The 13,844-nt window shown below is 43.3% G+C and overlaps 1 protein-coding gene across 1 annotated transcript in view; it reads left to right on the forward strand.

Moving 5' to 3' along the window:
- The window catches only part of ugcg (UDP-glucose ceramide glucosyltransferase), a 57,651-nt gene extending 52,638 nt beyond the window's left edge, over window positions 1-5,013 (forward strand). The window contains exon 9 of the mRNA XM_068030647.1: window positions 2,007-5,013. Coding sequence (XP_067886748.1) covers window positions 2,007-2,177 — 171 coding nt within the window. The 3' untranslated portion in view covers window positions 2,178-5,013. The remainder of the gene's footprint in view (window positions 1-2,006) is intronic.
- Window positions 5,014-13,844: the final 8,831 nt, after the last annotated feature.

Below are 13,844 nucleotides of genomic sequence, written 5' to 3' on the forward strand. Positions count from 1 at the left end.
AATGATAAATCAGTCATGGAAAGTTTTTCAGGCATGATTTAGTACAATAGTTTCAAGCTGTTTGCTTTTGTTGAATCAGATTGTTTAACTATGTATTTGCTTTCTTTATAATGGGAACCCTGTCACCAGGAACCTGTTCTCATGCCGCTACCAATGTCTCTTTTGAAGCTGGTTGTTACGAAACCGAAAACCAGTCCCCAGGGTAAACTGATGTGATCTTAAAATACATATTTCCAATGGTGCTTCCCATCACTGACGTAATCTTCCTTGTGGAGAATCATGGGCACAAACCTGGAACATACTACGCCTTGGCTGGCATAAAATCACTTTCATGAATCACGCACCATTTCTGTATTTAACACAACAAAATCTTCAGAAAACTGATCAAAAAAAGCCAAATGCTTTGTGTCACCTGTCAGCAATTACATTTGTTTCATTCTAAGGTATTATTATGCTACAGGTTTTCGCAGTCTTGGATTGGGGAGGAGAAACTATCCAGGATTAGTGCTCCTGATTAGACTTCAGTAACTGCTTGGGTCAGACTTGTCTGTGATGGCCTCCACATTCAAATAGCCAGTTATTCACTGTTCTGGCGCATGTATCCAGGACTGCCTGTTGATTTAGCTATCAATGGAGCTAGTGCATCTGGGGAAGGTAGGAGAAGACAAGAAAATCAGAGGAAAAGAAGCAAAACATTCTCGTACAGTTTCCATAGACATTTAAAATGGACCAAAGCATGATTAGGATAAATAATACAAAGCATCTAATCATAGTGCACCTGTAAATACCGAGATCTCTTGAGAGTGTGGATGCAAATTTATATTTGAATACTGTTTAATTTCTGAATTTCCTTTGCATTGTGCAGGCTTTGTCCCATCAAGCAGTGAGTTCCCGTTGCTAGGGTGATTTGAGGAAAATGCAACTTGTGTTTGCAGCTCGCTTCAGATAGCTTTTCCTCATGCCCAATGTGAAAAGCTTGAGCTCCTGCTTCCTTACAAACCTAAATGTGATAATCATGTGCAAAGTCATCCAGGATAACGAACCCTAAACAAGCAGTAAAGCCTTTGCTACCAGATAGTGTGTAGAAATTCCACTATTTCTAGTTGAAAGGTGGATGACATGAGCCAGGCTGTACATTTTTTTCTGTAATAGTCTATCAAATGATTTTACTGATGTAATTTACACAGAAGCAGTATAATTATGTTTTGAATCCATTCAGACATCTTAGACTGGAGGATGTTCAGATATAAGACATATAAACTGGTCAAATTAGCACACACACACACACACACACACACACCATTTGTTAATGTGTTCACTAGTCATGTCTTGGAGTTGATCGCCAGCTTATCCAAGTAGCCTGGAGTGATTGTATAGCCCAGGGAAACTTTACAAAAGTCCAGTAACAAAATTCTTAACCTGCTCCTTGCTGGGTGTGTGCATGTAGTCACCAGGCACTTAATGACTGCAACTAAAACTGATTGAAGAAATGAAAGCTCTTGGATTTACCTAGTACCTTTAAAATTTCGGGATGTATCAAAGCCAATGAAGTACTTTTTGAAATGTAGTCACTGTTGTAATGTAGGGAAATGTGCCAGCCAATTTGTGCATGGCAGGGTCCCACAGACAGCAATGAGATAAATAGCCAGATAATCTGTTTCTGATGTTGGCTGAGGGATATGTGTTGTCAAGCACACTGGTATTTTTATCTTAGAAAAGCAGTCTCTTGACATTTCGGTTAATGAGATCGGGGCAGTCCTAATGTCCCTTAGAAATAGAAATATAGAAGCTGAGACCTCTTAGATGGTTTTAGTTTTTCAATTTAAGCAGAAATAAACCTTTTTAACTTTGTTGCTTGCCTCTAGTTATATTTGAAATATAAGTCTGTTACTATAATTAATTAACAATATTGCTGCAGTAGCCTATGGCACATGAATTCAACATTCATAATTTTTTTTCCTTCCTTCCCCCTGCCCCCCCACCCCCAAACAACACTTCCAATCCAGGGTGGACCTCTGTGTTTCTCAAAACTTGATTATGCAGTAGCTTGGTTTATCAGAGAATCCATGACGATATACATATTCTTGTCTGCCCTCTGGGATCCCACTATAAGGTGGCGGACAGGTCGCTACAGACTGCGTTGTGGTGGCACAGCTGAAGAAATCATTGATGTATGAGCACCAAGTCCTGACTGTATGAATGAAGAAAAATATTATGTATGATGTTTGTACAAAGACTTTTAAATAGTTCTACCTTCAGTAGTTTTTACTTGTGTGTCCTCGTATTGAGTTAATTTATTTGCATGGCACTTGCAGCTGAAATTTAAAAAAAACTTGCAGAAAATGAATGAGGCCAAAAAAGCATGTTTTTCGATCCCTCTGCAAAGGGGTGGGTTAGAAACTTTTTTTAAAAAATATATTTTAACCTTGCTACTCATTTTTGAAACCAAATGCAAGAAATACCATTTAACCATTGGGTTTGGGTATTGTTTGGTAATCGAACAGTGCAGTGCTACTTACAAAAGAAATAAAAACATCTGATGGATAATTGTTACTACTCCAATGCAAACAATTAAAAAAAAACTTCAATAGGGAGCGTGACAAACAGGCAATTTTTTTGGCCTCATAGCAATGACCAAAAGTAGGCTTAAGTTTGATAGTTTTATCATCTGGCATCTTCTGGAACAACTTTAGTATTAATCACTGCATGTGTATTAGCTTTTAGTTCTGCTTTTTTGGTTGCCTTTTGAACAGCTAAGTGGCCTTTTTAAAAAAAAAAAAAGAATCAAAGCTACTCTTGGCTGTGTAATATTTCTCTGCTAAGTGGATGATGATTCATACATTTCAAGACAAAATGAAATTGGACATCCTCATACAAAAGCAAAATACTGCGGATGCTGGAAACCTAAAACCTGAAAACCGAACATTCTGGAAATACTCAGTGGGTCAGGCAGCATCTGTGAAGAAAGAAGCAGATTTAATGCTTCAGGTCGATGCCCTTTTATCAGATCGCTGATCAGTTCTGATGAAAAGGTCATTGACCTGAAACATTAACTCTGTTTTCTGTCTCCACAAATGCTGCCAGACCTGCTTAGTATTTCCAGAATTTTCTGTTAGTCAAGTTATAACCTTGAGTGTTTGAAATAAGGATGCGAAGTTCAACAGCTTGTAAATATTAAAATGTCCTTCAGCGTTACTGAATAATGTTTAATAGGTGGGAGGGCATGTATGGGGTTATAATTACGACTGCAGCAACTAATTCAGAAACTGTCAAACTGGGTCTGCTGACAGTTTTTTTTTGGTATTACTATCTTGATCCAGTCTATAGTTAGTATTCATGTGGAAATTCAATAATTTTGCAAAAAGGTTGTTGATGCATGCAGTTGAGTTTCTATTTTCCCTTGGCTAAGTATTGATGTTTGTATTCAAAAGTGCTGGATTTAGTGAGCTCATTGTCACAGCTTATAACCAATTGCAGTGGTGAACTGGATCAGTTAAAAGGGGGTTGAAAATGCTATTTGTATGCTTGGGTGAATAGAGATGGGACCGAAATAGATTTTTGTGCCCTGAACTTTGTGCAGTATTGGTAATTTTTTTTTTTGTGGCCATTTAGAAATGGCATAATATGTATTTCATGAACTGTGATTTATTGTTTGCATTCTGAACAACATCTAGCACCTAGACTTAAAAAGTTTTTTTAAAAAATGGTTGGTTTACTCATCACTGCTGGACAGTCAAATCAATAGTGTAAGCAATAATGAATTGTTTTGAAACTGAATTGCGGTGAATGATGCACTTTAAGCTCAGACAATCTGGTTCACCTTGTGACCAGACAAATCTTAGCTTATAATATTGCTGTTGGTGTGTCTTTTGTAAATTGTTTTAAGTTCATTGATTCTTTCACAAGTATTTTTTTACTGTCAGTCATTCATAGAATGCTTGGATTGAAATTGGAACTTTGCCGTTCATTACACTACTGGTGTGAGCCACTTCCCTCCCTTCATTTTATTCTAACATTTTACCCTTATGACATCATTTAATTGGTTTGAAGGGTCACTCAGTATAACGATTGCTCCGCTCAAGCATAACATTTTGTACGTATGATCCCACCTCACCCATCCATTGGCATGAATCAGGTGAATCCTGAGGAAGTCCTATGTTATCAACTGTCTAGTTGTGATCCACCAATTTTAAGGTTTTGTCATTTGAGCTTTTGCTGTTTACCATGGTCTGTTATTTGTATGGAATTTTTTTATAACTCATTTTTGTTTTGAGTTTTTGTTAGCCTGGCCAGTGCTGAAATGAGAATTCTACTTGCAACCTAATGTAATGCTGGTTTTTTTTTCCATGACATTTCAGCAGTGAATTTGAACAAGAAAGTAAGGAAGTGGTTGTGTAATTGAATCATTTCTGCATAGTTACAAAACAGTGTGTGGCACAGCTGAAATTGGCTTAACTGAAAATGAAGTGGCACTAAGGCATGATCTCATGATTTTCATATTTTCCCTTTGAGCCATTTGTGTACTTTTATCAATTGCAAACACAAAGCACACAGATATGTCAACACTAATTGCAGTTGGGTGTACAGGATTTATTCAGGGACTCTCCTACCTGTTGCAAAAATCCACTGATGTATCTTTAGTTGTCAAAACAATCCTGTGCTAAACAGGTCCCAATGATTGTGCGCCTCTGTGGGCTTTGTTGGTGTTAAGAATGAGCCTTAATGTTGATTGTATGTTCTAGGGGCATATATGTGATGACTACGGTCACGTAGTATGTATCAGCTTTGTCCTTGTTGGTTTAAATCTGAGACTGCTAAGTGACACTGACCTTGCCATGTACATAAGCAGGCACTGAAATGCAAACGTGCTTTATTTAATTGTCAACTTTGTATTGTGTTCCAGACTCTGCCACTAAGCGCTTAAACAGTGAAACTTTTGCTTCAGAAGACTATATATTCAGAGATGTCAATTGTACATTCAACTTTTTACTGAATAAAACAGATTTGAATGTAGTTGTAATGTGAATAGTTTTTGTATGAATTATTTGTCACTGCTTTATGAAGTGGTACAAGACTATAACGTATGGCGTTCATGTTTTAATTGTTATTAAAAAATCAAGTGGTGACGAATTGTTTTGTGCCTTTCTGTTAGGATGAGATCATTAAAATTTTAATGAACATCTAATATCTCCAGAAGCTTATTAATAAATATTTGTGGAATGGGAGCATGGTGGTTATGGTACTGGACTGGTAATCCAGAGGCCTGGACTAATGCTCTGGAGCCATGAGTACAAATCCCACCATGGCAGCTGAGGAATTTAAATCAGTTAATTAAGTAAATCAGGTTTTAAAAAAATGCTAGTATCAGTAATAAAACTACTGGATTGTCGTAAAAAACCCATCTGGTTCACTAATGCCCTTTAGAGAAAAAAATCTGCTGTCCTTGCCTAATCTGGCCTATATATGACTCTAGACCTCGACCTACAGGAATGTGGTTGATGCTTAACTACCCTCTGAAATAGTCTAGCAAGCCACTCAGTTATTAAGAAGAAAGCTCACCACCACCTTCTCAAGGGAAATTGGGAATGGGAAATAAATGTTGGCATTGCCAGTGAGACCTACGTCCCACGAATGCATAAAAAACTTGTTAAATAATTTCTGTAGTGTTCAAGAGCGTAAACAGTATTATGAATTCTACCCAATTCAATCTAAGGGAAGGAGACAACCAGGTAATATTTCGAAGAATGTTTAAAGCTATGTGCAACTTCTCCCTGACCTCTGGAGGTAATCATGAAATTCCACAGTATTAATTGGCCCTCATAACTAACCTAACTCAAATCAGCCAGTTGCATTCTGGATTTTTTTTTTACTGTGATCCTACTATTGTGTCCTACAGATGATTTCCATCTATGTCTACCTTCATCCCTAGGACGAGGCTGCAGAATTAATGGGGAAAGTCAGCACAGGAGTTGTGAACAAGATGGCAGCTTTCAACCATGCCAGTTTCAAATCTGTTATGTCAGTTTGATATTTTGCATTAACCAATTTCTTTTTTACATTACTAGTCACAGCACACTGGTGATTCTGGTCAACCAGTAGCAGAATAAAGGAGGGAGCCATTCTGTATTTGACGCTAACCTTTTAACAAGGTTAGTAGCACTGTTTCTAGGAGAGCTTCACGCTCTAAAATCCTTGCACAACAGCTTGGGGAAGCAGAAATGGGGAAAGTTGAAGAATTAAATGATGGGGGCTTAAAAAAAAAAAAAAATCATTTCAATGCCTTTCACTACTTCGGGATGTCCCAAAACGCCTTCCAGCCAATTAAGTAATTTTTGAAGTGCAGTCACTGTTGTAGGAAATGCAGCAGCCAATTTTATGCTCAGCAAGGTCCCACAAACAGAAATGTGATGGTGACCAGATAATGTGTTTTTTGTGATGTTGATTAAGGGCCAAGTATAGGCCAGGACACTGGGGAGAACCTTTCTGCTCTTGGAAAAAGTGCTGTCGGATCTTTTCCATCCACCTGAGGGGACAGAAAGGGGGTTGGGTCCAACATCTCATTGAAAAGACGAGGCAGAACAAAATCCAAGTTGGAATCAAGATGTAATTAAAAGGGAAGTGCCATCATTAAATTAGAGAACAGAAGTTATTTTTGTAGATGAAGGCACAATTTAAAACTGCATACAAGCTATAAGTTACTACAGCTGAAGGGCGAAGTGTACTTTTTTGGTTAGACACATCCTAAACTTTTTATCTGTATGTTGTGGGTAGGGCATGAAATATAATTTGCTGTAAGATTTTTGCATGTGTGAATGCCAGGTACGACAGATGGCATATTATGTGCTCAAATCTTTGGAATAGGGATTTGAACCCACAACCGGGCGGCGCAGTGGTTAGCACTACAGCCTCACAGCTCCAGGAACCCGGGTTCGATTCTGGGTACTGCCTGTGTGGAGTTTGCAAGTTCTCCCTGTGTCTGCGTGGGTTTTCTCCGGGTGCTCCGGTTTCCTCCCACAAGCCAAAAGACTTGCAGGTTGGTAGGTAAATTGGCCATTATAAATTGTCACTAGTATAGGTAGGTGATAGGGAAATATAGGGACAGGTGGGGATGTTTGGTAGGAATATGGGATTAGTGTAGGATTAGTATAAATGGGTGGTTGATGGTCGGCACAGACTCGGTGGGCCGAAGGGCCTGTTTCAGTGCTGTATCTCTAATCTAAAAAACCTTATGACTCAGGTAAGAGTGCCACAGCTGACATTATAAGGGAGCTGAGCTCCAGCTAAACAAAGCAGGAATGAATAAGACTTGCAAGGAACGTTCAAGTAGCTTTTCAGAATCACAAACTAGGCAGGCAGGTGAAGTCTAGTTGAGGAAATTGGATTTCTGCCAAGAATGAAAAGTGAAAAGTAAGAAAGGGTTGCAAGAAAGTAATGCAAGAGCGATCTAAACCAACAGAAGTGGGAATTGGGACTCGGTCAGCAGCGACATCAGTTACCAGGTGGGATGGAGGTTTTTTGCGCATATATTGGATAAACTAAAAGGCTCGAGCATGGTCACACCACATACAACAGCAACGTTTATTTATATAACACCTTTTTTGCAGTAAAGCATCCCAAGGCTTTGAGTCTGCTCCACCATTCAGTAACATAATGGTTAATCTTCTAACTCAACTCCACTTTCCCACCTGCACCCCATATCCCTTGATTCACTTAGTTCTCTCTTTGGCCTCCTTGTCTCGAGAGACAATGGGTAAGCGCCTGGAGGTGGTCAGTGGTTTGTGGAGCAGCGCCTGGAGTGGCTATAAAGGCCAATTCTAGAGTGACAGACTCTTCCACAGGTGCTGCAGAAAAAATTGTTTGTCGGGGCTGTTACACAGTTGGCTCTCCCCTTGCGCTTCTCTCTTTTTTCCTGCCAATTGCTAAGTCTCTTCGACTCGCCACACTTTAGCCCCGCCTTTATGGCTGCCCGCCAGCTCTGGCGATCGCTGGCAACTGATTCCCACGACTTGTGATCAATGTCACAGAACTTCATGTCGTGTTTGCAGACATCTTTAAAGTGGAGACATGGACGGCCGGTGGGTCTGATACCAGTGGCAAGCTCGCTGTACAATGTGTCTTTGGGGATCCTGCCATCTTCCATGTGGCTCACATGGCCAAGCCATCTCAAGCGCCGCTGACTCAGTAGTGTGCATAAGCTGGGGATGTTGGCCGCCTCGAGGACTTCTGCGTTGGAGATACGGTCCTGCCACCTGATGCCAAGGATTCTCCGGAGGCAGAGAAGATGGAATGAATTGAGACGTCGCTCTTGGCTGACGTACGTTGTCCAGGCCTCGCTGCCATAGAGCAAGGTACTGAGGACACAGGCTTGATACACTCGGACTTTTGTGTTCTGTGTCAGTGCGCCATTTTCCCACACTCTCTTGGCCAGTCTGGACATAGCAGTGGAAGCCTTTCCCATGCGCTTGTTGATTTCTGCATCGAGAGACAGGTTACTGGTGATAGTTGAGCCTAGGTAGGTGAACTCTTGAACCACTTCCAGAGCGTGGTCGCCGATATTGATGGATGGAGCATTTCTGACGTCCTGTCCCATGATCGTTTTCTTGAGGCTGATGGTTAGGCCAAATTCGTTGCAGGCAGCCACAAACCTGTCGATGAGACTCTGCAGGCACTCTTCAGTGTGAGATGTTAAAGCAGCATCGTCAGCAAAGCGGAGTTCCCTGATGAGGACTTTCCGTACTTTGGTCTTCGCTCGTAGACGGGCAAGGTTGAACAACCTTCCCCCTGATCTTGTGTGGAGGAAAATTTCTTCTGAAGACTTGAACACATGTGAGAGCAGCAGGGAGAAGAAAATCCCAAACAGTGTGGGTGCGAGAACACAGCCCTGTTTCACGCCACTCAGGATAGGAAAGGGGTCTGATGAGGTGCTGCTATGCTGAATTGTGCCTTTCATATTGTCATGGAATGAGGTGATGATACTTAATAGCTTTGGTGGACATCCGATCTTTTCTAGTAGTCTGAAGAGGCCATGTCTGCTGACGAGGTCAAAGTCTTTGGTGAGATCAATGAAAGCAACGTAGAAGGGCATCTGTTCGCGGCATTTCTCCTGTATCTGACGAAGGGAGAACAGCATGTCAATGGTCGCTCTCTCTGCACGAAAGCCACACTGTGCCTCAGGGTAAACGCGCTCGGCCAGCTTCTGGAGCCTGTTTAAAGCGACTTGAACAAAGACATTCCCCACTATGCTGAGCAGGGAGATTCCACGGTAGTTGTTGCAGTCACCGCGGTCACCTTTGTTTTTATAGAGGGTGATGATATTGGCATCGCGCATGTCCTGAGGTACTGCTCCCTTGTCCCAGCACAGGCAAAGCAGTTCATGGAGTGCTGAGAGTATAGCAAGCTTGGCACTCTTGATTATTTCAGGGGTAATGCCATCCTTCCCAGGGGCTTTTCTGCTGGCTAGAGAATCAATGGCATCACTGAGTTCCGATTTTGTTGGCTGTACGTCCAGCTCATCCATGACTGGCAGAGACTGGGTTGCATTGAGGGTGGTCTCTGACAACATTTTCCCTGGAGTACAGTTCTAGGTAGTGCTCCACCCAGCGGTCCATTTGCTTGCATTGGTCAGTGATTGTGTCCCCTGATTTAGATTTGAGGGGGGCAGTCTTCTTGATGGTTGGCCCAAAAGCTCTCTTAATGCCATCATACATTCCTCTGATGTTTCCGGTGTCTGAGGCCAGCTGAGTATGACTGCATAGGTGTTGCCAGTAGTCATTTGCGCAGCGCCTGGCTGTTCGTTGTGCAGTGCTTCTGGCTGCTTTAAGTGCTACGGATTTTAACTCGCTGTGGGCTTTCTTGTAGTTCAACAGTGCAATGCGCTTAGCAGCGATGACAGGTTCCAGCTCTTCAAAATGAGATTGAAACCAGTCTGCATTCCTCTTCGCGCATTTGCCATAGGTGGTCAAAGCTGACTCATAGATGGTGTCTCTGATGTGGGCCCACTTAGTCTCAGCATCCCCTGTGGGAGTGTTTTGAAGGGCTTTTACAAGTGACTTTAGAAATTTTTGTAACAGCTGTGGATGAGAAATTCTGCTCGTGTTGATGCGCGGATGGCCCTTCTGCTTGGAGTGATGCAGCTTCTTTGGTTTGAGTTTAACCTTGCTGCACATTAGGGAGTGGTCGGTGTCGCAGTCCGCACTGTGGAAGCTGCGTGTGATTTGAACACTGTTTAAGGAGGCTCACCTTGTGACGATGAGGTCCAGCTGGTGCCAACGACACGGTCTTGGGTGCCTCCAAGAAACCTGGTGACATGGTTTAGTGTGAAAGAACGAGTTGGTGATGCAGAGGTTATAATAGGTACACAACTCAAGCAGTCTCTGTCCATTGTCATTCATCCTTCTAACGCCATAGCGCCCAAGGCAGGAGGGCCATGAGTCATGGTCAGCCCCAACCCTGACAAAGTCCCCCAGCAGGAACAGGTGTTCGGTGTTGGGGATGCTACTAATGATATTATGGAGTTCCTCGTAGAACTGGTCTTTAGCTTCAGGTGGGGAGCAGAGTGTTGGAGCATAGATGCTGAGTAGGTGCACTGGACCAGAGGCGGTGAGCAGTCGGATGGACAGTATGCGTTCCGAGCCATTTGCGGGAGGCTCTATCATACTGAGCAAGGAGTTTCTGATGGCGAAGCCCATTCCATGCTGTCTTTGTTCTTCGGGATCCCTACCCTGCCAGGTGTAGTCTTGCTCTGTTAGAGATCCACTTGCAGGGAGGCGTGTCTCCTGAAGTGCTGCAATGTCTACATTGAGTCTTCTGAGCTCGTTGTTAATGATGGCGGTCTTCCGAGAATCGTTGATTTGTGTAAGGTCTTCCGACAGGCCAGAACACATAGTTCTGACGTTCCAGCTTGAAAAACGAAGGGCTGGTACCTTCTTTCCTTTTTTCATGCCTTTTGGTGCGGTGTTACAGTCCACTTTTCGGGCAATGACCCTGAGCTCCAAGCACCTATTGAAGCAGGTGGACTGTGGCGGGACAGAACCTTATTGACGGGGGCTGCCCGGTTTGAGGCGGGCGGCAGCTGTCCGGTGAGGTGCGATGACCTCTCCCACCGACAAAGGCAACCCGCGGCCCCCAATATCTACGCCAATTGAGCTGGACTTATAACCCGTAACTGCTGCCTTCCATGTTGTTTCAGTCGCTGTGAGGCGACTATGGAGTGACCTCTCCATGGCGAATGTATGGAGGTTGAGAGTTGCCCAAGTGTCAAAACCCCCTTCTCGGCCTTTCTGGTGGGGTCCAAAGGAGTGCAGAGCACGACGTATGGCTGCCCGAACTGCCGGAAACATGCCAAAGGTGACACATGACTGCCTTCGGGGTTCCGCTCCGGATTTTCTGTTAGGGTTTACTCCCTTAGCCCTGGTCTCTCCCGAGACGCCCACAAGGCAGTGGGGTTGTTCGGGTCCCTACACGGGTAGGAGGATGCTGGTGTGAGGGGAAGGGGGTGCGAGGGGGAGCTGGGAAGGGGGCTGTAAGGGGGTAGGGGTGGGGTGGTGCAGGGGGAGGATGGTGCAAGGGGGAGCTGGGAAGGAGTTGTGGGGGGGTTGAGCGGGGAAGTGGGGGGGTTGGAAGGGGGTGCAGGTAATAAACCATTTTATCAGTTCCCACCATCGACGCTGGGAAAGCTCATCCGCGTCCTCCGGGAGGTGAGTGACAGCCTCGGGCGCCGGTACCAGCAGGAATTTGCCGACATTGCGCTGCAGATGCGCTACGAGCCTCTCAATTCCCGCAGGCGCTTTGAAGTTGTGGCCGAGGAGCCGTTTGTGGCTTTTTACATGTTCGGGGCACCTTTTTCTCAAGGCTTCCCCTCTGTAATAGTCTTATTACCCTAGGGTTCCGCTGCTCCTTCCTCTCTACAATGGACTTGCCGCACGCCGTGGCTGCGGACACTTGACCTTTGCCTTGAATATACTCAAAATTGAATATCCACAGCTCTCTGGGCTTGAGAATTCCAAACACTCACAACCCTTTGAGTCAAGGAAAATCTCCTCATTTGGTAATATCATTAGACTAGTAATTCAGAGCCCAGGTTAATGCTCTGGGGACATCTCGCCCTGGCAGATGGTGTAATTTGAATTTAATTAATAAATCTAAATTTAAAAAATATATTCTAATGGTGACCATGAAACCATTGTCAATTGTTGTAAAAACCCATCTGGTTCACTAATGTCCTTTAGGGAAGGAAATCTGCTGTCCTTACCTGGTCTGGCCTACATGTGACTCCAGACCCACAGCAATGTGATTGACTCTTAAAATGCCCTCTGAAATGGCCTAGCAAGCCACTCCATTCAAGGGCAATTAGGAATTGGCAATAAATGCTGGCCTAGCCAGTGATGCCCACATCCCACAAACGAATACAAAAAAATAAATGGCCAGCCCCTTATTTTGAGAATGTGACCTGTGATATCCACCCCTGCCCACCCCCCCCAATTCCAGAATCCCCCACCTGGGGAAACATCCTCAATACATCTACCCTGTCAAGCCCTTTAAGAATGTTATATGTTCCAATGAGATTACCTCTCATTCTTCTAAATCGTGGATAATATACCCTTAGTCTACTCAATCATAAAAGGTTATTGCACAAAATAGGAGCTCATGGTGTAGGGGGTAACATATTAGCATAGATAGAAGATTGGCTGGCTGGTAGAAAACAGAGAGTATGAATAAATGGGTCCTTTTCTGATTGGTAGGATGTGGAGAGTCCTAAAGTGTCTGTTCCGAAGAAGGGTCACTGACCCGAAACGTTAACTCTGCTTCTCTTTCCACAGATGCTGCTAGACCTGCTGAGTGGTTCCAGCATTTCTTGTTTTTATCCCAAAGGGTCTGTGCTGGGGCCTCAACGTTTTGCAATTTATATCAATTACTTAGATGAGGAGGTGTAATACCTGCCCATTTATCTCCTCTCTCCTCACTATCCCAGGCCCCAAACACTCCTTTCTGGTGAAGCAGCGATTTACTTGTACTTCTTTCAATGTAGTATACTGTATTCGCTGCTCACGATGTGGTCTCCTCTACATTGGGGAGACCAAACGCAGACTGGGTGACCGCTTTGCAGAACACCTCCACTCAGTCCGCAAGTAGGACCCTGAGCTTCCGGTTGCTTGCCATTTCAACACTCCCCCCTGCTCTCATGCTCACATCTCTATCCTGGGCTTGCTGCAGTGTTCCACTGAACATCAACGCAAGCTCGAGGAACAGCATCTCATTTTCTGATTAGGCACACTACAGCCTGCCGGACTGAATATTGAATTCAATAATTTCAGAGCATGACGGGCCCCCCATTATACTTTTATTTTTAGTTATTCTTTTTCCTTTTTACATTTTTTACAATTTTTTTTCTTTTTTCTTTTGTTTATTTCATTTCATTGTAGTTTGTTCAGTTTGCTTACCCACTGTTTTTTTTCATGTTTGTACTTGCTGCTGCTTAATCTTCAGTTCGTTAACACCTTATCTGTATTAATGCTTTGTCTTTCAACACACCATTAACATATTGTTTGCCTTTGCTCCATGACCTCTTGGTCAGCTATGTGGCCTTGTCCAATCTACACCTTCTCCTTTGTTATCTCTTGCCCCACCCCCCGGCTCAGTTGCTTATAACCTTTGACATTTCTAATATTTGTTAGTTCCGAAGAAGGGTCGCTGACCCGAAATGTTAACTCTGCTTCTCTTTCCACAGATGCTGCCAGACCTGCTGAGTGGTTCCAGCATTTCTTGTTTTTATTTCAGATTTCCAGCATCCGCAGTATTTTGCTTTTAATTTATTATATAGATGAGGGGATATAGATGACACAAAG

The sequence above is a fragment of the Heterodontus francisci genome, chromosome 4 (assembly GCF_036365525.1).
Source record: "Heterodontus francisci isolate sHetFra1 chromosome 4, sHetFra1.hap1, whole genome shotgun sequence".
In the NCBI taxonomy this organism is placed as follows: domain Eukaryota; kingdom Metazoa; phylum Chordata; class Chondrichthyes; order Heterodontiformes; family Heterodontidae; genus Heterodontus; species Heterodontus francisci.